Raw genomic sequence first — 25,892 nt, forward strand, 5'->3', positions numbered from 1 at the left:
TTTTTGAAATACAAGTAATAATAATAGTAACATTATTCAGTGTTCAAGGCCTCCCGTCCATAGTGCATTATGTTACAGTAGTATATTTACAATTGTAATTTTCATTTAATATTATAATAACAAAAATATTACTCAAAATAGTTTTACCCTATAGGTCAAACCCACTTTTCCAATAAAACCGAAGACTGCATAACGATTCGACAAGCAGTTGCTGAGATCTAATCAAAATCGAAATATAATAATAAGAAGAAGAATAACAATCTCAACAAAAACAATAGTGCTTCACACAAGCTACGCAGTATGAAACCCTAATAATAATCTTAACAAAAACAGCAGTGTGAAACCCTAATAATCTTAACAAAAACAACAGTGTTTCAAACCATAATTAATATTATAATAACAAAATGATTATACTGTACAGTTAGAACAGAATTGAAATATTATTTCACATTATAATAATAACATATCCAAATTGATATGCCTCAAAATATATATATTTAATAAACCATAGTATTTTGAAATTATTTCAAATATTCTATCTTTAATTGTAACTAAATATTAATCTCATTCCATTATACATGTATATAAATTTAGCCAGTTTATTACAATCAGTATCAATCAATAAAATTATCTTTTCTCAAATGACCATATAAATTAACAACAAGGAAATGAAGTTCATCTTAGTAGTAATTTTTGTATGATATAATTAAACAATATTTACATACTTTATCATTTTAATTCATGTTCTGCCATCTACCTGACTCAATAGCTAAATTGTGATTACTACAACGAAATCTAGACAAGGCTATTCTATATTTATTTAAATAAACGTTTAAGTATTTTTCGGGTTCTAGTAAAGATTTGTACTGGCAATAATTAACTAGTTCAAATTAAACCATATGTTAGTCCCTAAAAAGACTAGGTTGTGTCGAGTGGATGCTAAACCCCATCCCTCCCTCGCCATGTAGATTTACATTATGGTCACACATATAGTAATATGGTGACAGGGAAGCACCAGGATGTCCGATATAACCAGCCCATTGAGCTACAGGGCTAGTGGTGTACTTAACGTACCGATGAATTCAAGGTTCAGGCACTTAATGCTTACATGTATTAATTAAGAATTTGAACAGCTTAAGCTCCTGTATATTCGAATATCTGAGATATGCGATATACATTAACTATCCTATGTCTGCGAAATATGATATACATTAACTATCATACACTCCACTATCTGAGATATATGATATACATTAACTATCATACACTCCACTATCTGAGATATATGATATACATTTACTATCATACACTCAAATATCTGTATGATATATATTTACTATCATACACTCCAATATCTGGGATATATGATATACATTTACTATCATACACTCAAATATCTGTATGATATATATTTACTATCTTACACTCAGTATCTGAGATATATGATATACATTTACTATCATACATTCTAATATCTGAGATATATGATATACATATTTTACATCAGACCGTAATATTGGATATACTTCATTTTAACGGTGCGGAAAAAAAGTCACAGTAAAAAGTCACAAATTTGCCTAGTTAAAAAAAACACAGGAAAAAAAGTCACAGTTTTTTATTACTTCTCAAATTCAATAACAATATAAACAATAACATACATATTTAACCTTTCATTACATATATGTTCATTACACAGATGTAACCAGACTGTTTTAGTCTTTAGAAATCAGCAAATTTTGATATCATAGCACATTTGACGTATTAGCACATATGGCATATCAGCACATCTGACATTTTAATACATTATAGCACATTTGACATATCAGTACATCAGACATTTTAGCACATTCTAGCTCATTCAACATTCTAGCGCATCAATACTCTTTGTTAATTCTAATGTTCCATCCAACTCCATGTAAGAATTCTGGGATGGATTTGGCACCGCTGACACGATCTCTGCAAAGATTTCATAGTTGTGTCTGCATCTTTACAAACCTCTTCTTGACCTTCCTGACAGGTGGATTTCCGATGGCATCCTTGGCGACGACAGTCTGGACTGTGGCTGATTCCTTCTGGAACCACTCCACCACTCTCCAGATGGATGGATGGTGTTGGCCGACAAGATTGTAGAACTTGTTGTTCCATCCCTCGCAGATGTTGACACAGGGGGCACTGTTCATGGATGCGTCATGTACGTTCCAAACTTCAGGAGGGAACATGGCAACAGATCAACTCACAGCACTGATCAAAGAGCCAATCTGTTTGTATAGTGTTTGCAGCAACCTCTCTATTAACCAAACCTAATTAACTCAAAGACAAATAACTTAAAAGATCAAAGATATACTCACTCTACAATACAATATATATAAGTTGTGACTTTTTACCTGTGTTTTTTTTACTGTGACTTTTTTACCTGTGACTTATTTTCCTATGATATACAGGTATATGATATACATTAAGTAACAGAATCCTGTACTCAAAAATACACACAATGACGTGTTCAAATCATTTATCATCTGAATCCTTAACAAATCCATTATTTTCAACAATCTTAGCAAAACATAACGCCGATGGTTTAGCGGTTCTAGTCTTTTCATCACTAGTAAAATCAACATGAAACAATCCGAACTTCTCCTGATAACCATTCCAGTAAAAACCATCAATGAGAGACCAATATGTGTAACCTCTAACATCTATACCATCTAAACAAATAGCTGAAATAAAAACATAAATAATCTACTACCATTGACTAATGAACCTTAATGAAATTATTTCTCAAACTAAACAAGTGTTCATTATTCTATACTTGTGATTCTCAACCAGTGTGCCGAGTCTCCCTAAGGGTTCCGCGTAATTTTGAACGGCACACTAAGAAAATGCGAAAAGCCACGTGATCCCGATTGAGTATTCACAGGTGTCTACTGATAAGTTCATAGCTGTGTATTTCTTTATTTAGTTTGGGTCATTCTATGTGTCTATGACTAGTTTCTGTCTATGGTTGTATGCCGTCTGACTTGCCATGTTTTTATTTTGAAAATTTCTAATATTTTTCATATTAGCCAGATGTGCCTCTATTTTTTCATGTGTTCCAATGTGTGCCGTTGTAAAAAAAAAGGGTTGAGAACCACTGGGTTAGAAATTATACGTTAATAATAACACCTATAACCATTGAATACACACAGCCAACCAATAGTGATATACATACATGTAATTCATACGTCACGGTTTTGACCCCCCTATAACACCTAGTTAATGACTACTGCCTAATTACTAACAATTTTAACTAACTAATAAACATTATGCATATAAAATGACGACTTAGATCTACCTGTACCATATATTTTCATTTATAACTTTAACAGTGTTTTGTTCATTAGTCATTTATATTAACTTTACAGTATTAATTAACATTAGATTTTTTTTTGTAGTTTTAACGGAGACAGTCATAGTTTGCAAACACCCTTTATGGACACAAACATGTGGGTGAAATAATCGGGTCTAACGCACAATTGTAGCACAAATTAGACATTTCCTCGATTCTGATTGTTCGAAAATTGTGGTCGAATGGACAATAAACCCCCTCTAAATTTGCAAGGCGAATTACTGCGTATAAATATAACAGTGTACGTTTTTTTTAACTGGTCTTTCCAAATCTATAATTAGTACACTGGTGAGAACTAGAGGGTCATTGGTGGCATGTTAAAATTTATCCGCAAATTGGTAGGGCCCTGTTTCTCGAAATCTCAACCAAAGATAAAATCCGAATTTTATGATGATGAGTTAGTTGTATTTTACGTCCGCTTCCACCGAGGTGATATCGCAGACATATCCGAATTTTAGTAGATACTCCAGTTTTGATTGGCTAAGCACAAAAATCATTTTAAAATTATCCAATCAAATTACTAAAATTTGGATTTTATCTTCGTTAAAATGTAGTGAAACAGGCCCCTGGGCAGTATCGAATATCTTAGTGAAGCAGTACCATGGTATAAGAGGGTGTATCCCTGTATTATAAATCTACCTGCCTTTCAATATATCATTTGTATTATCTTGGATATATTTTATTCTCTTCTGGTCATCACCGACATCGCCATTATCTGATATACCATTAGCCGTCACATAAATAGGTATATCACCAAATCTATCTTTGATCTTATTTAGAGTAGGTCGTAGACCTCCAGGAACTATCTTTAACCAATCACTTGCACAACTGTAAATACCATTAAACAAGGTGCTTAAAAAATAAATAGGGAGTCGAGATGGCTCCGCTAATGCGACACTGGCTTGCTACCCAGGGTGTCATGGGTTCGACCACGCTATTGGCCTAGACAGTTCGACGGTTATTGGGGGAGGGGGGGCACATAAATGGAAACCGCAGTGGCTCGGGTTCGCTCCTGGTACTGACCGAGAAACTTTTCCGAGAAGCTTTTCCGGTGTGATTTTCTCTTGTCGGTGGTGCCGGGTGTAGGGTCTGTCAAGGAAAATATCTGGTCGTACGGGTGGGACTTTGCGTGCATGTAAAATGATCAGTTGATAGATGGAATTCGATATAAGAGTAGGACGTAGTGCCGCTGCTCAGGCAAAATTTCCCTCATAGCACCCTGTATGGCGTCTTCATTAACCTAACCGGGACAGAAAAGTAAGACGTTAAACCCCAGAACATAAATACGATAAAACATGGTGTTTGTTGGTGATGGCTAGAACATAAATACGATAAAACATGGTGTTTGTTGGTGATGGCTAGAACATAAATACGATAAAACATGGTGTTTGTTGGTGATGGCTAGAACATAAATACGATAAAACATGGTGTTTGTTGGTGATGGCTAGAACATAAATACGATAAAACATGGTGTTTGTTGGTGATGGCTAGAAAATAAATACGATAAAACATGGTGTTTGTTGGTGATGGCTAGAACATAAATACGATAAAACATGGTGTTTGTTGGTGATGGCTAGAACATAAATACGATAAAACATGGTGTTTGTTGGTGATGGCTAGAAAATAAATACGATAAAACATGGTGTTTGTTGGTGATGGCTAGAACATAAATACGATTAAACAAGTTATTGTGGGAGATGGGTAGAACATAAATACGATACAACAAGGTGTTTGTGGGTATATATATAATATATATATATATATATATATGTGTGTGAATATTGGCTAGTTAAAAGAATGTCATATGGGAAATGTTCAGCTTAACGCACATACAGCATTTTTGATTGACAGTTTGTCATCAAATGATTGATTACCTACCTTTCCCATTTTGGATCAAACTTTGAACATACGCCTTTGTCGTTCTTTAACGAGGTTACATTGTCATGTGTTTGTTCTAATGCTGAAATTATCTCCCCTGTCCAGTAGGTAATTCCATAAAAATCTGCTGATCCTAAGTAAAAGAAATTATTTTTTAACAATGATTTAAAATAAAATAAATAAAAAATATTGAGCCAATGAGTAGCTAGGGTCGGTGCCTACACCTGTTAGTTTTCTCCAGGGTATCTGGTTCCCGACAGAGGTAACCATATCGTGCCAGGTTCCCGACAGCGGTAACCATATCATACCTGGTTCCCGACAGAGGTAACCATATCATACCTGGTTCCCGACACCGGTAACCATATCCTACCTGGTTCCCGACAGAGGTAACCATATGATGCCTGGTTCCCGACACCAGTAACCATATCCTACCTGGTTCCCGACAGAGGTAACCATATGATGCCTGGTTCCCGACACCAGTAACCATATCATACCTGGTTCCGGACAGAGGTAACCATATCATACCTGGTTCCCGACACCAATAACCATATCATACCTGGTTCCCGTCAACAGTAACCATATCATACCTAGCTTCCGACAGCGTTAACTATAGCATGCCCGGTAAGAGCATGGTAATAAAAGCAGTCAGTGGGCCAGTTATCCCACTGTATAGTAGTCATTGGATAAGTTATTTCAAGGACGTGAGAATAATAGTTGTCTCAAGGCTTGGCAATAGTAGCCATTGGCTAAGTTTTTGCAATTCATTGCAATAATAGTTGTCTAAAAGCAATAAATAATACCACATACTTATGGAAGAACAATAACTGATTTATTTACTCGACGTTTCGAAGTGTATTCTCTCAATGTCTTCGAAGCTTGAGAACATTGGGCGAAGACTTTTCGAAACGTCGACTAAATAAATAAGTAATTGTTCTTCCATAATGTATTGTTCTATTCAGTTACTAAATTCCCCTAAAAGATTGTCTCAAAGCATGGTAATAATAGTAGAAAAGGGATACCACCTTTGTTCATTTGTTTCTCGCTTTCTGTGAATTCAGGAAGTCTAGAAGACTCTAGCCCAGATTCCCTGCTTTTGATTTCAACCCTTTTCTTTACGACGTCCGGATAATCACCAGTTTTAAATATTGGATCTCCCAACCAGCCGAAATTAAATTCATCATTTATTTTGTAGGCTTCTTGATCTTGAATATTGCTGGGATCTGACATTATCGACCACTTCACTTCCAGAGATAGTCCAATTTGACCTGCAATATGTGTGCCATGATACAGACGGAAACGAACACATATGATCCATCCAGGTTTTAAAATATCAAGGTCGATTCCATCCAGTATTACCCTGTGATTTACAATCATCGTCAGCAACTTGTGTGTGATTCTACTTGCAAACTAATAGTTCACAAGGTTGTACTCTTGTGGTTTACTTTTATTGGCTAGGTAGGACTATCACACAATGTACAAATGAAATGGGGTTTAACGTCCCACTGTTTTGCTCCAAACTGGGCTAATGAAGAATGGCATACGTCATATGAGGGAAATTTGCCCGGACAGCGGCACTATGGCCTACTCTTATATTGAATTCCAACTGTCATGGGATCTTTTACGTGCACGCCAATGTGTACACGGGCCCTCGGTTTATCTTCACATCCGAAAGGCTAGATAGCTGTCCTTGTCAGGCCCTCCGTCCTGCATCACTGACACGGAAAATCTGGATGAACTTTCTCGGCCAATGCAGGGATCGAACACCCGACCTCCAGGCTAGCGAGCCAGCGTCTTACCCACCGTTACCCCCTCCCCCCCCCCCCACACACACACACAAAATGTACAAAACAACAAGCGTAAATACAAGTATTTGAGAGGAAGGAGTAGATACGAGTAGAAACACGACATCTCGGGCGAATGGTACAAAAAAATACATATATCCTTAATATTATCGCACAATGTATTAGCAAAATGAAATGGGATTTAACGTCCTAGTATTCTGTAACTTGGAGGTCTCGTGTTCGTTCCCTGCCCTGGCTAAGAAAGTTCATCACGATTGTCCTTAATGGTGCTGCCTTGTCAGTGGTGTAGGGTGGACTGGCAAGGGTCAACCGATAGTCGTTCGGATGGGACGAAAAACTGCAGTCCCGTTTACACCTGGACGTGCATGTAACAGAACCGTGGGCAGTCGGGATTCGATATAAGAGTTAGCCGCAGCCCCGCTGTCCGAACACAGTATCATACTGTTAAACTTTACTTCATTTTGTTTCACGTTCCTTGTTGCTGTATTTAGATTCAGGCATGCATTGTTGCTTTATTTACATTAGATCAGAGTTAAAGCATAAATTGTTGCTGAATTTGAATTCAAGCATACCTCGTAGTTAAATTTGTATTCAAGTATACATTGCAGATGAATTTGAATTGACGCATAATAGATAAATTTAAATTCAAGCATACCTTGTTGCTGAGTGAAAAAATCATTCTGATACATTCTGTAAACCTGTGCATGGGCTTTAATCATGTTATGAACAGATAAATACATGTTGTCACTGTGTGATATTTCACCAGGATACAGCAGACCATCTTCATGACAATGTAAACCAACCACAAACGGCTCAAAAATAGTTAACCATAACTTTACCTGAATTCAAATACAATTTCATTTTCGAATTACAATTTGCTTAGGAGCAGTGTCAATTTGGACTCCGAATAGAAACGTCATTGTGTACAAATGACATGAAGTTTTACGTCCTATTTCAACTGTCATCAGATTCCAACTGTCAGGTGGTCTTTTACACCCATGCCAAAAATTACGCTGGTAGATCTTAGCTTTGCGTCTCATCCAATGGACCAGACGCCACTGAGAAGAGAGACCCAGACTTGGCAATCTCGAAGAACTTACTCGGACAGGACTGGTATCGAATCCGATCTAACCAATTTAGCTAATAACTGTATGAACACATTTCATGGCCTTGGAGTAATCCAAACATATAAATCCGAAATTAAGTTCAATCTCATTTCATTTGTACGTACCCTGTCACATTAGGACACTTCAAAACTACATGTTTTACAATTTTTAAAAGTTAACAGTTTGCTGATAAACTGTGCATTGACAAATTTAAATATAATAAATTATTAGTGAACTCCAACAAAACAATTTATTAGTGAACTTCAACATAACAAACTATTAGAGAACTTCAACATAACAAACTATTAGAGAACTTCAACATAACAAATTATTAGAGAACTTCAACATAACAAACTATAAGAGAACTTCAACAAAACAAATTATTAGAGAATTTCAACATACCAAACTATTAGAGAACTTCAACATAACAAATTATTAGAGAACTTCAACATAACAAATTTTTTAGAGAACTTCAACATAACAAACTATTAGAGAACTTCAACATAACAAACTATTAGAGAACTTCAACATAACAAATTATTAGTGTGAACTTTGACATAACATATTGTCTTCAACAGAATATAAATATAAGCGAACATTAATGTAATATAAAATAATATTAAAAAAGGTCCTACCCTATTTCCAAATAGTCGGAAACAGAATTTAGAGTAAGCTACAAATGCTGCAATAGTTGATTCCACTAACCACCCGCCATGTTTGGCCAGGTTGATTGGCATATCCCAAGAAAATAATGTAACCATTGGTTGTATGTCGGCTTGTAGTAGATCATCAATCACAGAGTTGTAATAATCAACGCCATGTTGATTTACGTCATTGATGTCTCCAGTAGGTAGAATCCTTGACCAAGACAGGCTGAATTTATAATGGTTGGCCTTTCAAAAGAATGAGAACAAAATTAATGCATGGCTGTGCGCGAATGCTGCATTTCGAAATGAAATGAAATGGGGTTAAGTGTGCATGTGCTACGCCCCAACTGAGCTAACGAAAGCCCTAAAGGCCCGCAAACAGTTACTTATATACAAATCAACCTAAACAGGAGCGTTCGAAAAGGAGCGTCCGATGGGTCCACATCCCGCGCCCCTTCTGGCGTAGGGCATATTTTTTCTCTCCTACAATCATCGAAATAATATCTAACAAAGCACCCGATTAGATTTTATTACATACTTCGAGAAGGTATTTGTTGAGTAATAAAACCTTCTGGTAGTTTATCTAGGGCTGGCCGTCCTTACCGCACGGTACAAATAAAACCTTCTAGTAGTTTATCGAGGTTCGGGTGCTTCCGGAGTCCAAAATGGCTGCTTTATATAAATGAGAATTTGGGGGATAACTAACCCGAACACTAAGCCTAACCCTTTTTTAAAGACTGAACTTGGGTCTAATTTAGTTTTTACTTCTCTTAAAAGGGTTAGGGTTAGGGTTCGGGTTAGTATTCCCCTAAAAGCGGCCATTTTGGTATGAGTTCTGGCTTGTTCTGGAATTTGTTGCTTCTAGTGGTGATAATATTTGTACAGTGCGGTAAGGACGGCCAGCCCTCGATAAACTACTAGAAGGTTTTATTACTCAACAAATACCTTCTCGAAGTATGTAATAAAATCTAATCGGTGAACAAAGATACGTGCGAAACATTGCCGCCGTTGTTCTCTCACTCCACTCTTATCATGTACATGCATGTTCCTAAATGGACAGACATTTTGTCTCCGAGTGTCTGATTCTGTACAATTCGCTAGTAGACCCCAAGACCTAACGCCAAACATGCTGTAACGTCAACACCCCACCCCCTTGTCATTCAAATATAGTAACCCGCAACCGAAAAAGTATATCTGCACCTTTGGTGTGTCATCCTCGGTATCCCCAGTGTACTCATTCCGTTCTACTCCACTATACCCTGGGTCAATCCACGATTTCAAATTATCTGCCCTGGCCTTGATTGTAGCTATGTTTAGTTTTTTTTATTGTTGGTACTTAGATGTCAAAACACAAGTTTCCCGAGCTTGTAATTTACGACAAAAGTAATCATGCTGGAAAATTTACAATCCAATTTTTTAAAACAAATATATAGTTTTTGATGTTCGTGTACATTTTGTCTGTGCATATAAAAGTTTAACTATGTGCACAAGGGAAATTGCACGTACACTTTCAAGACCAGGGAGCCGCGATAACTTAGAATCGGGACTTGACTCATTATCTAATAGGTCGAGGGTTCGATCCCGGTGTTAGATAATTGATTTTTAGCATCATTACTCTTCATTTAAAGCAAGAAATTATAGTCTCAGTTTCATATTAAACTCGACGGCATTAAAAATAAAAACCACACGGAAATGACACCTACGTGTTTGAGTTCATGGGGTCTTGAATTATTGCGGAGAGGGAATATAAAAAATACAACTACACTTATGTATAATTGCGAAAGACAAACTGATAGTTATCAGGTTCATATATAGGGTTTTAATCTCTGATTGTTTACATATTTCACAATAATTTATCTATCACCTAGGGATCAAAAAAATGGTTCAGTTTGTATGTACGGAGATAAGATAACGAATTTCAATATTTGCAATAATTCGTAAATCAACAATAAGTTACGACACATCGACTGTCTGCCTCCGTATGGACTAAGACTACTAATTATTTCCTCTTATTTCATGGACGAATGTAGTGCGATTTGTTAAAAAGACATTATTTCCCTTAATTTTTTTCTCCCCCCTTCTGGAACTTTTGGGTTGAATTTTTGGTCTAGAATTGGAGAAAAGGGATCAGATTTGCAATTTCGTAGTAGTTTTGGGTAATACTAATGATATTGCAGTGTTACCTACACACAAATTAGGTCATTCATTTCGGGACTAACGTGTGCTTGATTTTCTTTTTATTTCAGTAATTGCTTTGAGCGTAGAGGTCTTTAGCAGTGGGAGAAAACCATATGACCCGTAGAAAAACCACGAGGTTGAAAAGGTAACCCTACTCCTTGTCACATACTAGCAGGGAACCGAAACCGCATCACTTAACTCAGTAAAAGACATTGTGATCTTTCACGCACGCGTTAAACCATACCGCCCCCGCCCCGCCTCGCCCCGCCTCGCCCCGCCCCCTCAAACAATACCAGTCTGTAAATATCAACGATGTTCCCGATAATATCCTCATTAGACCGATAACGAAAATCGCGTTTTCCTTTATATAGAAGAAGAAAGGGTAATGCGGAAACTGAAGAATCCCCACGGGATTACTTAAGCAGGCGACCCTACTTAGGCGAGATTACTTAAACATACATTATGCAAGAGCTAAATCTGCCAATTGCAGATCTTTCTTTAGGGCTAAAATGTGATCTAAATTATTAATTAGACATTAATTAACTTATCCAGACCATAACTCTCTTTGGCATCGCTAGCCTTCGATATTTACTGGATTAGAACCCGGTTTGCTGCTTCTGATTAAATAAAAAATTGGATAATCGAGACTATGTTATTTATCGTACCGACTTTAGTAATGATGATTGAGACTAGGCCCAAAATTAAATCGCTAAATACTCGGTTTAGGGTGGATCGGTTTGACTGAAATTTTCAGCAAATTCCCTTTACATTAACTAGTTTTTAACTATTTTAGTGAGAACTGCCAGCTCTTTATCTAATTTCCCATAATGTATCTTTAAGCAGGTGACCCTACTCCTCGCCAAATACAAGTGAAGAGTGTGTTAAAAAATATATCATGTAGAAATTCCGAAAGTCCAGGAGTCAGACCTCTGATTGTCAAAATAAATTAAATGAAATGAAATGGGGTTTAACCACCTACTGTTTTGCTCCTAAACTGGGCTAATGAAGACGGGCATACGCCATACGTTGTGCCATGAGGGAAATTTTGCCCGGGCAGCGGCACTACGATCTACTCTTATATCGAATTCCATCTGCCAAGGGATCTTTTACGTGCACGCAAATGTGTACGCGGGACCTCGGTTTTTCGTCTCATCCGCAAGACTAGACAGCTGTCCATGTCAGGGATTGTCAAAATAAGAGATCAATAATATTGAGTACGGCGTCACGTTTTGCTTTGAATGTTTGTGCATGCGGCTTTTGGAACAGTTAACCTATTTATTAGTATTTTATGTCGTCATATGGTATGTTGTTTTATACATCTTACAATATACCTTTATAAGCTTCAAGGCCTCGATATCACCCCGGTATCTATGGTAACTATCAGACGCTACATCCCCATTACAATGATCAAACAAGTGTCCGTGACTTCTAACAAATGTATCCCAAGTACTCATGCCCTTACCTGATAATATAAAAGAAAACAATATTGTTTGTACAGACGAGGCTTGTGTTAGATAATAAAAGGCGAATCAGAGAGAGAGAGAGAGATTAACATCCACTCGACACAAACTAGGTCATTTCGTGACTAACATTATGGTTCAATCTTATTCAATAATTCGCTTGCGCGTAACGGTCTTTAGTAGTGGGAGGGAACCGGAGGACCCGGATAAAACCCACGAGTTTAGAAAGGCGACCCTACACCTTGTCACGTACAGCTTGGGAATCGGAACCACGTCAGTTGAACTTTCTCGGCCAATGCAGGGATCGAACAGCTGTCCTCCAGGCTAGCGAGCCGGCGTCTTACCCACTTAACCACCGTGGCTCCCTGATTCAGAACAGTAGTATGTTAGACCACATGATCATTTCATACATGACCGCTGTTACTAATTATAGCTTAATGGAGCAGAAACTACTTGTCAGAAATTGACCCATAAGTGTTCTAATAAGAGTAAATGAAAATTACCATCAGCAACAGAACCCCCTTCCACCATATAATTTTCTGTGGCAGCACCCCATAAAAACTTGTCAGGAAAACGACCATATAATAGTCCATCTTTAGTTACATTGTCCGCCATTTTGTCCATGTACTGCACCTCTGTATAATACATGATTACATATTATCAATTAAACGCCTATCGGTAAAATAACTAAAGGCTGGTTCACACTTCAGATTGTGTGACGTTGGTCGATTCTTAGAGAGAGAGAGAGAGAGAGAGAGAGAGATGGGATTTAACGTCCACTCCACACAAACCAGGTCATTTCGGGCTTAACATATGGTTTAATTTTATTTCTAGAATTCACATGCGCGTAGGGGGTCTTTAGCAGTGAGAGGAAACCGGAGGACCCGAAGAAAACCGACGAGGTTGGACAGGCGACCCCCTCTCTCTCTCCCTCTCTCTCTCTCTCTCACTCTCTCTCTCTCCATTTTATTTTATTATAAATTGTGTGCCCGGATCTGACTGGGGTATCGTGTGCATGCAATGTTGACATAAGAATGTACAAACAAAAATCATTATTAGTTTGCAATATAGCTTACGTATATAAAATGTTCAAACTGGAAAGAGCGGGGATGGATGGCTGAATGGTTAGCGTGCGCGCGCTGTATCATAAAGTCGTACGTAACTAACGTACGAAAATTAATTGGTGGCTAGCTTTTTTTTCGCACGTATACAGTGAATGGCCATTTTGCTCAGTAATCCCAGCCAGAATTTGGCTATTTTCTAAATTAAAATATTTGTTTTAGAACTGAAATAAATTAACTATTAGTCAATCCCAACGCTAAAAACATCAACAGAATTGATTGTGTATATCTGAAATAGACACGACCTACGCACAAAATAGTGCCAAGATGGCAGCTACCACTTGCAGACGCTGTCATTGAAGACGACGTCAATTCTATGAGTTGTAGTGTTATTTTTGTGAAAAATCATTGGAAGAAGAGAGAACATATTGGGACTGGACGAATTATATAGTCTTTATGGGTGCAAAGGAAACAATGCTGAAGATAAACCTATTGTTTACAATTTAACGTGTTGTTGACCTCATGACTCATTGACGTCAATGTCATGACCAGTGATGTGTAGATCACGTGATATAGATATCATGGCTATTTGACTGTGTCTGAGATACTTCTCCGCAGGTTGCGTGTCTCAGATGTTCAGAATGTCATAAAGTCTGTCATTGAGACGACTGGCGTGGTTTCGAATCCCCGGTTGTACGTGACAAGGAGTAGGGTCGCCTGTCCAACCTCGTGGGTTTTCTCCGGGTCCTCCGGTTTCCTCCCACTGCTAAAGACCCCTATGCGCAAGCGAATTATTGAAATAAAGTTGAACCATGTGTTAGTCCCGAGGTGACATAGTTTGTGTCGAGTGGACGTTAAACCCCATTTCTCTCTTTCTCTCTCAAACAGGAAAGCAAAAACAAAAATCAATAATAATGTCTCATTTGGTCTTCCATAGAATAGTACTTGGCTCCATTCTCACTGAACAACATTTAAGCATGCGACACGACAAATCGAGAATGTGCTCCGTCCAGTAAACAACTTACAATAGTTAAAGTCGAGACAACCAGGTACAACAAATACAATAAAACCGGTATCTTACTATCCTAGTGAAAAGGGAAAAATACACAAACACACCTTTCTCTGCAGCTATTCTTAGTAACGACCTATATCCTGCTCTTATCACTTGACTTGTAAATATCACGTGACTTGTAAATATGTGTCGCAATAACTGATCAACAAATGCCGGGTGTAAACGAGTCACGAACCATTGTACAGACGAATCTCAAAGTAACATGAAGTGTTTCTCTTTCATTTTCTTATTTATTTGTTCATGCCGGGTATCTGGTGTGGATATCAATGGCTATTTGGATTATTATGTCTCCGGTGAATTCCCCAGTGGATTTAAGTGGGGAGCAGCGTCGTCGGCTTATCAGATAGAAGGCGGGTACAGAGCAGACGGTGAGTTTTACGGATGTTTTCATTATTAAACTACTTTAGTTCATTGTGTATGGAAAGCCATTCACGCAAAACATTTTCCCGATATCAGCTGGTCTTCTATACACGTCTTTATATTTTGGCGGATTTAGTTAACCATGTTAAGTAAAGGGATGGTGTGTGTAAAATTGCGTAGTTTATACATTAGTTGGAGAGGGGGCATTCATTTTAAAAATGTGATATAAATTACACAAACAACGCAGGAATGTCGGTTGAACTCGCAAATTATTTTAATAATTTGCGAGTTCAACCGACATTCCTGCGTGAAACAGCTATGGAATTCAATATGTGTTTATCTCCTATAGGCATAAGGCCTGTCATTGAGTCAACTGGCGTGGTTTCGAATCCCCGGTTGTACGTGACAAGGAGTGGGGTCGCCTGTCCAACCTCGTGGGTTTTCTCCGGTTCCTCCGGTTTCCTTCCACTGCTAAAGACCCCTACGCACAAGCGAATTATTAAAAAATATAATTAAATCATACGTTAGTCCCGAAATAACATAGTTTGTGTCGAGTGGACGTTTAACCCCATTTCTCTCTCTCACTCTGTCTCATATAGGAAATATTTAATAACGTTTTAATTATTTTTGTTCGTATCCTTCAGGATATTTTTAACAATATTGTTTTGATAAAAGCTAATACGTTTCGTCTCCTTTATTGATATTTTTCCGACGTTGTTTCCCCTTGTCAGTGATGCAGGACGGAGGGCTTGACAAGGACAGCTGTTTAGTCGTTCGGATGGGACGAAAAACCGAGGTCCCGTGTACTCATTGGCGTGCACGTAAAAGATCCCTTGGCAGTTGAAATTCGATATAAGAGTAGGCCATAGTTGCCGCTGCTGCCCGGGGAAAATTTCGCTCATAGCACACTGTATGGCATATGCCCGTCTTCATTAACACGGTCGGAGCAGAACAGCAGGACGTTAAACCCCATTTCATTTCATTTCCTTCAGGAAAGGACATTTTGCCCGGACAGCGGCACCACGGCCTACTCTTATATCGAATTCCAACTGTCAAGGGATCCTTTACGTGTACACTAATGTGTACACGTGACCTCGATTTTTCGTCCCATCCGAACGACTAGACATCTAATAATCAGATAAAGATAAAGGAAATTAATACGAAATACGAAAGATCAATCACTCAAGCAAATCAGGAAATCGTTTTAGAGAGAGGGGGAGAAATGCGATTTAACGTCCACTCGAAACAAACTAGGTAATTTCGGGACTAACATATGGTTTAATTTTATTTCAATAATTCGCTTGCGCGTAGGGGTCTTTAGCAGTGGGAGGAAACCGGAGGACCCGGAGAAAACCCACGAGGTTGGACAGGCGACCCTACTCCTTGTCACGTACAACCGGGGATTCGAAACCACACCAGTTGACTCAATGACAGACTTTATGATACAGCGCGCACACGCTAACTATTCAGTCATCCAACCCCCTGGAAATCGTTTTAATTTTAACCGATAAAACACTGCATCACAAAATAAGTGGTCTTGTCGGGATGGTCACGCCCGTCCCCATTTCTGGAACGTTCTAGAATCCTATGGCCCTTCAGTCAACCGTAATATTTATAACATACAGCATCCGGGACAATTCGAATAATCATTGAATATATTGAATGAATTTAAGATTACACTTAAAAGCTAAGGATTGGCATGTCTTTAATAAAATAGATTGCGTCTTTCAATAAATGTCTAATATCTTGTCACTAATCTTATCTTTTATTTAGTAGAGAGAGAGAGAAATGGGGTCATTTCGGGACTAACACATGGTTCAATGGAGGAGGATTTTAACATTTTAAGGCCTGTCATTAAATCAAGTGACGTGGTCGCGATCCCAACTTTTTTACGTGACAAGAAGTAGGGTCGCCTGCCCAACCTGGCGGATATTCTCTAGGTCATTCGTTATTGACTACAGTGTTTGCACATGACAAGTATGTAAAGCGATTGCGACATCCTAACGGTCGATACCAACATCAATTATTGTATCGTAGGATACATGTTTGAATAGGTTTTGCCACGCCCTTACGGTTATTTCTGCAGTGTGACCATTGGCCAACAGAGAATATTTGAATAGTTGTGGAAATATGTTTGATATTTTAAATATCTATTAATGGCCTGGGTCGTTGTACCATTAGGTATAGCTATCGACCTAGTGCGTCCTGTAATAATAACGTAATACAAATACGATTGGTTATGTTAGGTCGTCCTGTCGTATTTACTCACCTGAATAATATACCTGTACTTCGTTAAAGGTGCATACGCCAGGTATTTTGGCTTCAGTTGTCATAAAAACTATTATGTTGACAGACATTGATTGACATGCCAAATTAATACTCAAAACCATCGGATGACAGAATGATGGTATATGGGGTGTGCATATTGTATTCGAGAGAGATGGGATTTAACATCCACTTGACACAAACTAGGTCATTTTGGGACTTACATATGGTTCTATTTTATTTCAATAATTTAATTACGCGTAGGGGTATTTAGTAGTGGGAGGAAACCGGAGGACCCGGAGAAAACCCACGAAGTTGGACAGGCAACCCTACGCCTTGTCACATACAACCGGGGAATCGAAACCATGCCAGTTGACTTATTGACAGACCTTATGATACAACGCTCAAGCGCTAACCATTTGACCCCCACCCCTCCTTTAGGTAAAGGGGACATATTATGTTATAATTGTATAATCAACTTTTGTTTAAACTATGTATGTTGTCCTTGCTGGATGAAATGATACAATAAAATCTTATCTTATCCTATATCGAATGTATATATCGTATATATTGCCTTCTAAGTAAAGGAGGGGGTATATGGGATGTGTACATTGTATATATTGCTGTGTGTTCTAAGTAACGAAGAATAGAGTATATGCCATTTATTATAGTCTTTTTAAACAAATATTAAAATATTTATATATTGTTTATTCTAAGTAAAGGAGAGTGTATATGCGATTTATATATTGTTTAATAATTGTTTATTCTAAGTAAAGGGGAGAGTATATGCGATGTATATATTTTTTAATATATTGTTTTCTAGGTAAAGGAGAGAGTATATGGGATGTATTTGTACAACAACCGGGTAATATTAAAGATGGTAATACGGGCGATACAGCATGTGACAGTTACCACAAATATAAAAAGGATGTGCACTTATTATACAAAATGGGGGTAAATATTGTAATATATTAATATGTAGTAATAAAGGATTACAATCATTTTACAAGATAGGGGAGGGGGGTATTACACTATAATAACTTTATGTGTAGTGATAAAGGATTACAATTATTATACAAGATGGTGCGGGGTGAGGGTATTACAATATAATCAGTTTATATGTAGTAATAAGTCATATAAATTTACCACACAACACGAGGGAGAGGTGGCGGGGGCGCGTAAATATTACAATATATTCAGTTTATATGTAGCAATAAAGGACGGCGAATTATTATACAAGATGGGGAGGGGGTTCATGCTATAATATAATAACTATATATGTAGCAATAAAGAACGGCGAATTATTATACAAGATGGGGGGGGGGGGTAAATACTATAATATAATAACTTTATATGTAGCAATAAAGGACGGCGAATTATTATACAAGATGGGGGGGGGTAAATACTATAATATAATAACTTTATATGTAGCAATATAGACCCCCAGCGCCCAATTATTATACAAGATGGGGGGGGGGGGGTAAATACTATAATATAATAACTTTATATGTAGCAATATAGACCCCCAGCGCCCAATATCTTGTGATACATTCCTGTCTGATTTGCAATAATATGCAAGTTGGGTATTGTTGAATTGTAACAGATGCTTATTTTGTGGGATTATTAAAGTATACAATGTTGATACAGTGAAATTCAATACATTTTACACCTAATCTTGTGTTTGAGCGACCCAACCCATATCACTCGTAACACACTTGACTTATTTATCTCTGTAATATCTCAACAGACAACTATCATTTCAATACCAATCTGATTAAAACACAAATCTTATTTCGTTTCGATTTTTATAATTCAAAATTTCGTTTTACTTGTCTTCACAACACTATTATATGGAAGAGATGTTATATAATGCGCGTTCTAGTTGAATTGAGGAATTAGCATATGCATCGGTCTGCTACTGCGAGTTTTTGGCGTGGTCTACACGGAACTGTGGGTAAGTCACTAGATACGTCAACGCTGACGTCATAGAGCCAAAAACCGCTCGTATGACTCTGATGCGACCTCCCACTACAAATGGTCAGATCTTCATGTAGTAGAGGCCATCGAAAGTATAAAAAAACAAACGAAACGGAATATAGATCTGTATTTTAATGAGGATATTTCAACACCGGCATGTTAAATAAATAGATCAAGCGAATTATCAATCCGATGACAGTGCTCAACACTTATGTACAATAAATCCCCTTCTCAATCTATTTCAGGCGAATGTCTACAAGTTTTCTATCTCGTGGCCGAGAATTATGCCAACAGGTGGAAACCCTACGAATGATAAAGGTATCGCCTATTATAAAGATCTGATCAGTGAATTAAAGAAGTACAATATAACTCCTATGGTAACATTATATCATAATGATCTACCGGAACAATTACAACGACATGGTGGCTGGTTGAACGAAGCTACAGTGACGTCATTTGTTGAGTATGCTCGAACATGCTTCAGAGAATTTGGAAACGAAGTAAGTTAAAGGGCTATAAATTCTTCTGACTGTCAGATAGTTCAAGTTGATTTGGGTCCTGGATAAGTGTCTACTTGACGTTCAATAACCTCAGTGCTCTCTCACAACCGTTCGTCATTAGAACAACACATACGAAACACTCCTTACGTCAGTCGAGGAGACAAACTGCCTTTAGGGATCCCGTCACAGCATATTTCTAGTAGGATTGGGTTTCTCTATTTTCCATATATACCAATACATGAGTCCATACTCTTATTGCAAATAACTACCCGATAAATACTTTTGAGGGAACACTCGTTTAGCAGCATTGCGCCTCAATAGTGAACACAATCTTAAAGGAAAACACCAGAGCCATATATAAAGATAGTCTGGACAACTATGGTCTCAATTGGGATTGGATAACAACTGGCCTTTTTGTCTAATCTTCTTGCTTCGGTTCTTGTGTCACGCTCTTACAAGAAAATACCCCAAGCTAGATAATTCAAGTACCTTTGACATGCTGCTTGGCGCCGATGACGTGATGGAATGAAATGGGGTTTAACGTCCTACTGTTCTGGGCTAATGAAGACGGGCATACGCCATACAGTGTGCTAGGAGGGAAATTTTGTCCTGACAGTGACACTAAGGCCTACTCATATCGAATTCCAACTGTCAATTGATCTTTTACGTGCACGCCAATGTGTACACGGGACCACGGTTTTTCGTCCCATCCGAACGACTAGACAATTGCCCTTGTTGTATTGGCTTCTCACACATGTTGATTTCACATGCATCTTATCTCTGAACCCGATTTATTGTTTTAGGTGAAACACTGGATTACTATAAACGACCCAAGAAAAGAAGCAATAGAAGGATATAGCACTGCTAAAATAGCCCCTGGTTTATGGGGTCCGGGAACCAATGCGTATATTGTCGGTCACAATCTTATCAAAGCTCACACAGACGCCTACCACGTTTATAAAAATGAATTTAAAAATACACAAGGAGGTAAGGAAAATAATATATGTAAATATTTTAAATTAGAACAAAACTACATTTGTGTATACAAATACACAAGGAGGGAAGGAAATAATTAGATTTAAATATTTTAAATTAGAACAAAACTACATTGTTAATAGGGAAAAAAAGATAATCCTCGGCGTTTAACCAAGTCGTATTAAATGTTTTCAAATAGAGTAATCTAGTCAGCATTGATAATACAAATAAATGGGTCGTATGAAATAGTTAAATATGGTCAGAAAATATCTACACCGTAGATAATAAAAATATATAGCTCGTATCAAATAGTTTGATATAGTCAGCATATATCTACACCGTTGATAATACAAGTAAATGGCTCGTATGAAATAGTTTAATATGGTCTGCAATCAATCTACACCGATGATAATATAAATAGATGGCTTGTATCAAATAGTTTAATATAGTCAGCACACGTCTAAACCGATAAAAAAATATGCCGCAGGAAGTTTATTATCAATCTGATTAAAACACAGATCCTATTTCGTTTCGTTTTTTATTGTTCAAAATTTCGTTTACTTGTGTTCACAACACTAGGATTTGGAAGAGTTGTTAAATAAGCCACCTTCTGGTTGATGTGAGGGACTAGCCAATGAAACGGTCTGTTACGGCGAGTTCTTGGCATGCGGCGCGAGGACTGCGGGTAAACCACTAGAAACACTGGTTGATTAATCAATGTCTGACGTCATAGGGTTAAAGCCGCTCGTATGACCTTTGATGCCACCTTCCACTACAAGTGGACAGACCTACATGCAGTAGATGCCATCGAAAGTATAAAAAAACGAAACGAAATATAGATCTGTGTTTTAATTAGATTGGTTTATTACCTTAAGCTATCAAATTCAGTGTTGTAAGTTGGAAAATCATTGATAGTTTGCCTGGATACCAAGGTATTATGATACACTCTGTTGTCCAGTATTTCTATAACGGTGATATATACAATGGCTGCTGGTTGATAAAAATAATAATTCTTATGTTTAACCAGGTCATTGTTCGTTTACTATAGTCAGCAAAAATCTACAGCCATTGATAAGGTTTCGATTATATATTTTAACGTTTAATTATTTTTCACATAGCTAGCGATGGCATCGAGAGTTGATTATTGTCTGGTTAAGTTAATTAATGTCTAATTAATAATTTAGATAATATTTCAGACCTAAAGAAAGATCTGCTATAGGCAGATTTAGCTCTTGCATAATGTATGTTTAATCTAGTCAGCAACAATCTAATCCATTGATAATAGAATATATAGCCCGCGGGTTTATCTAACTCATTGTTCGTATAAAATATATTACACTATTCTAAACTAGTCAGCGGAATGTTGCAAAATACTGAACTGAAATGAACCATTTTAGCGTGATGTTCATTATCCACCATACTAGTTATTTACTACCATTTATTGTCCACTGTCTTCCAGTATTTTATTGACGTCCTGTAATTATAAACAACCCATATTACACACTGTTTACCAGTATTTCTATAATAACCCTTTATTGCCCACTGTCGTCCAGTATTTCTATAATAACCCTTTATTGTCCACTGTCGTCCAGTATTTTTTATAACAACCCTTGTTAAACACTGCTATCCAGTATTTCTATAATAACCCGCTATTGCCGACTGTGTGCAGTATTTCTATAATAACCCCCTATTCTCCCACCAGTCCAGTATTTCTACAATAACACTATACGTATAATATAGGACTTGATGGCATGAAACTTTCCACAGTAACCCTTACGACATTTCCCATCCTCAACGGCCCCATCCACTCCCGGAATCAACTTTCATCAAGACTTCTAAACGAGTGTTTTGACTCTTTTTTTTTCAGGAGAAGTAGGAATCACCTTGTCTACTGATACGTACGAAGCGATAGAACCAAGTGTCTCATTACACGTAGATGCCGAAAACAGGGCGATGGAGTTTCACTTCGGGTGGTTTGCCCAACCCATATTTGGAAATGGGAATTACCCCACCACCATGAAGCAATTAATAGGCGAAAAAACCCATGACTATAAACCCGGTTCGTCGTCAAGGTTACCGTCATTCACAACAGCTGAGATCCAGAAAAATAAAGGTAGGCCATTGATTTCGCTGGGTTTCTTATGTAATGTCAGGGATGTTCTCAAATTGTTAAATAACCATGCACCAATGTTTGTTTAAAATTTAGATGCGTAAAAGCAGGAATCAGAGAAATCTACAGAAAGAAACTGGAAATGGATATAACGCGGCGGCAAAACCACAATAAATTTAAAAAATCAACATAAATGTAGTCTGACTGAAATCTTCTTCAGTATTTCTATCGGTTAAATCCGAGGATTCTAGAATGACGACTTGATCCTCACTCTTACTTGGCCATTTATTCCTGAAAGCGGTAAACAAATTGTCTGAATCCAAATGGATGCTTAAATAATAGTCCTCCCAGAATTTATGTATGCGTTATCAATTAATTTGTATCAATGTACGTATAGAATAAAACCGCGCACGCTCTCAGTCCTGGTGCCTGGTAGATCAGACGGAGCTACAGATGCCCAAATATGGTATAATTTTTCCAAACAGAGAACATACTTTTAGACTGGAAAGGGTCATGTACATTACAAACAGTATATTTAAAAATTGTCTAATTATTCAAATTTAAAAACGTCCAGTCGATACAAATTAGGTCATTTCGGGACTAACACATGGTTCAATCTTATTTCAATAATTCGCTTGCACGTAGGGGTCTTTAGCAGTGGGGGGAAAACGGAGGACCCGGAAAAAAACCACGAGGTTGGACCATTTTTACAAAATATAATAATCATTAATTTTCTTCTTCTGCAGGAGCTGCTGATTTTCTTGATGTTTATTATGATCGAACTCAACACGTTTCTTCCATGGTCAGATATTGTTACCCGCCATCATATGCGTGTGATAGTGACACTGAAATAGGAACAGCCATTCGCAATTATCCATACTGGGGGTAATATAAACATGTTATATTAATCTTTGAAATTATGTAAAAATGTATTTAATAGCCGTAGGTAATATAACGAATGGTGTTTGGAGATTCCAGGGTCTCCAGATTCAACAATCAACTCGTTATGGGTTGATGTTTGAAAATTCTAGATTTTCTGGATTTTTATAATTCAAAATTCAAATTCAAATTTTCGAGACTGATGCTTGGAAATCCAGACTTCTAGATTGTATCTTGAATAACCCCGACTTTACTTTCTGGATTGATGTCTGAATATTCCAGATTTTCTTGACTGGTGTTAAGACAACCCTGATTGTCGACGTTTGGACACTTGCACATATTCTATTGATATTTACACAACCCAGATTATCTGAATTGATGTTTAGACAATCCATGGATGAATGGACATTCCATAATATTTGTATTGATATTTGGATAATCCAGACGTCCTGTATGCCTGTTTGGACTTTCCAGGCTATATGTATGGATGTATGGACATTCCATACTATTTGTATTAACATTTAGATAATCCAGACTTCCTGTATGGACTTTCCAGGCTATATGTATGGATGAATGGACATTACATTCTTTTTGACATCTGTATGGAAATGAAATGATTTGGGGTTTAATGTTCTGCTCCTATACTGAGCTAATGAAGACGGCCATACGCCATATAGTGTGCTATGAGGGAAATTTGGCCATGGCAGCTGCACTATGGCCCACTCTTATATCGAATTCTAACTGCCAAGGGATCTTTTACGTGCACGCCAATGTATACACTGGGCCTCGGTGTTTCGTCCCATCCGAACGACTTGACAGCTGTCCTTGTCAGGTCCTCCATCTTGCACCACTTGCAAGGGGAAACCATGTCGGAAAATCCCGATGAACTTTTATCAGCCAATGTACGGATCGAACACACAACCCCCAGATTAGTGAGCCCAGCGTCTTACCCACTTAGCTACCGTGGCTCCGATATCTGTATGGACTTTCCATGCTACATGTATTGATGATTGAACATTCCACACTATCTTTATTGACATTTGGACTTTCCAGACTTCCTGTATATTCCAGACGACCTATATTTTATTTGAACAATCAAGTATGTTTTTCTTTAGATAATATTAATGTATTATCAATCGTCATCAATTTAAGAGTTTTCATTTTATACATATTTTTAGGTCAATTGTTATTAGTCAATTGCGAGATACGGTAAAATGGATAACGGAACAGTATACTGTTACTGGATTATATATAACACAAGAACGTTATTTAACTAGATCTGGTACAGATCGAGACAACCGTCGACGACACAGTATTAAAAGAAATATCAACCAGGCTTTACAAGGTAAGCACAATAATAGTTCCTTTGTGCTCATGTCTCTCTCTCTCTCTCTCTCTCTCTCTCTCTCTACGTTCCAGCTGTTGAGCGATGCGTTACGATAGGATGGTCAGTATTGAGTCCACGATTTGGTACGTGCAGTTACGTTCGGATACGTTTCGACGCGATGAACGCGATTGCAATGACTGACCTCAGTATATGATAAAACCTGGTAGGAGCACCACGATTACGCCACAATTAAAATCACGGTTTCAATCGCAGCACGAATCGTGATGGTGGGAACAAAGCATTATAGCTCGATGATAACAATAATAGCTAACGTAACGACGAACCATTGGCAGTTGGCGCTAAAATATCAAATTCCTTACGACTTAATTCAACTAATATGTTCTCAGATTGGTTATTTAACATTTAATTAAGAAAACAAAATCAAAATACCAACGCCATATACTATTGCATTTAATTCAATCTGATTAAAACACAGATCCTATTTCGTTTCGGTTTTTTTATAGATCAAAATGTCGTTATACTTGTCTTTACTACACTAGGATCTGGAAGAGTTGTTATATAACCTGCGTTCTAGTTGAAGTCGGGGATTAGCCAATGAAACGGTCTGTTACGGCGAGTTCTTGGCGTTTGATGCATGGAACTGTGGGTACACCATTAGAAACGTCAACGCTGATTTGTTAATCAAATGTCTGACGTCATAGGGTCAAAAGCCTCTCGTATGACCCCTGACGCGCACCTTCCAGTACAATTGGTCAGATCTTCATGTAGTGTAGGCCATCTAAAGTATAAAAAAAACGAAACGAAATATAGATCTGTATATTAATCAGATTGTATTTAATTGGATTTAAAACAGGTCTATAATTACATTTATGGAGATAGCAAAATGGCGGCG

The 25,892-nt window shown here is 37.5% G+C and overlaps 2 protein-coding genes across 3 annotated transcripts in view; one reads left to right on the forward strand and one right to left on the reverse strand.

Annotated features, from left to right (window-relative positions):
* Positions 1-14,711, reverse strand: LOC126825565 (cytosolic beta-glucosidase). Of its 2 annotated transcripts, XM_050555220.2 has the most exons (9): positions 14,631-14,711; positions 12,957-13,088; positions 12,325-12,455; positions 8,804-9,061; positions 7,718-7,901; positions 6,283-6,525; positions 5,261-5,393; positions 4,026-4,210; positions 1-2,714 (listed from the first exon to the last, which is right to left on the reverse strand). In XM_050555220.2, exons 2-9 carry the CDS (start codon positions 13,075-13,077, stop codon positions 2,506-2,508), a joined length of 1,464 nt encoding a protein of 487 aa, XP_050411177.1. In that variant the 5' UTR covers positions 13,078-13,088; positions 14,631-14,711; the 3' UTR covers positions 1-2,505. The 2 variants fall into 2 exon arrangements, with proteins under 2 accessions (XP_050411177.1, XP_050411178.1); XM_050555221.2 differs by lacking the exon at positions 12,325-12,455.
* The window catches only part of LOC126825226 (lactase/phlorizin hydrolase), a 13,825-nt gene continuing 2,639 nt past the window's right edge, over positions 14,707-25,892 (forward strand). Inside the window, exons 1-7 of the mRNA XM_056101983.1 lie at positions 14,707-14,954; positions 18,035-18,165; positions 19,434-19,688; positions 20,492-20,675; positions 22,531-22,776; positions 23,520-23,658; positions 24,831-24,997. Of these exons, the coding sequence (XP_055957958.1) occupies positions 14,789-14,954; positions 18,035-18,165; positions 19,434-19,688; positions 20,492-20,675; positions 22,531-22,776; positions 23,520-23,658; positions 24,831-24,997 (1,288 nt within the window). The 5' untranslated portion in view covers positions 14,707-14,788. The remainder of the gene's footprint in view (positions 14,955-18,034; positions 18,166-19,433; positions 19,689-20,491; positions 20,676-22,530; positions 22,777-23,519; positions 23,659-24,830; positions 24,998-25,892) is intronic.

This window comes from Patella vulgata, chromosome 6 (assembly GCF_932274485.2).
Source record: "Patella vulgata chromosome 6, xgPatVulg1.2, whole genome shotgun sequence".
In the NCBI taxonomy this organism is placed as follows: Eukaryota; Metazoa; Mollusca; class Gastropoda; family Patellidae; genus Patella; species Patella vulgata.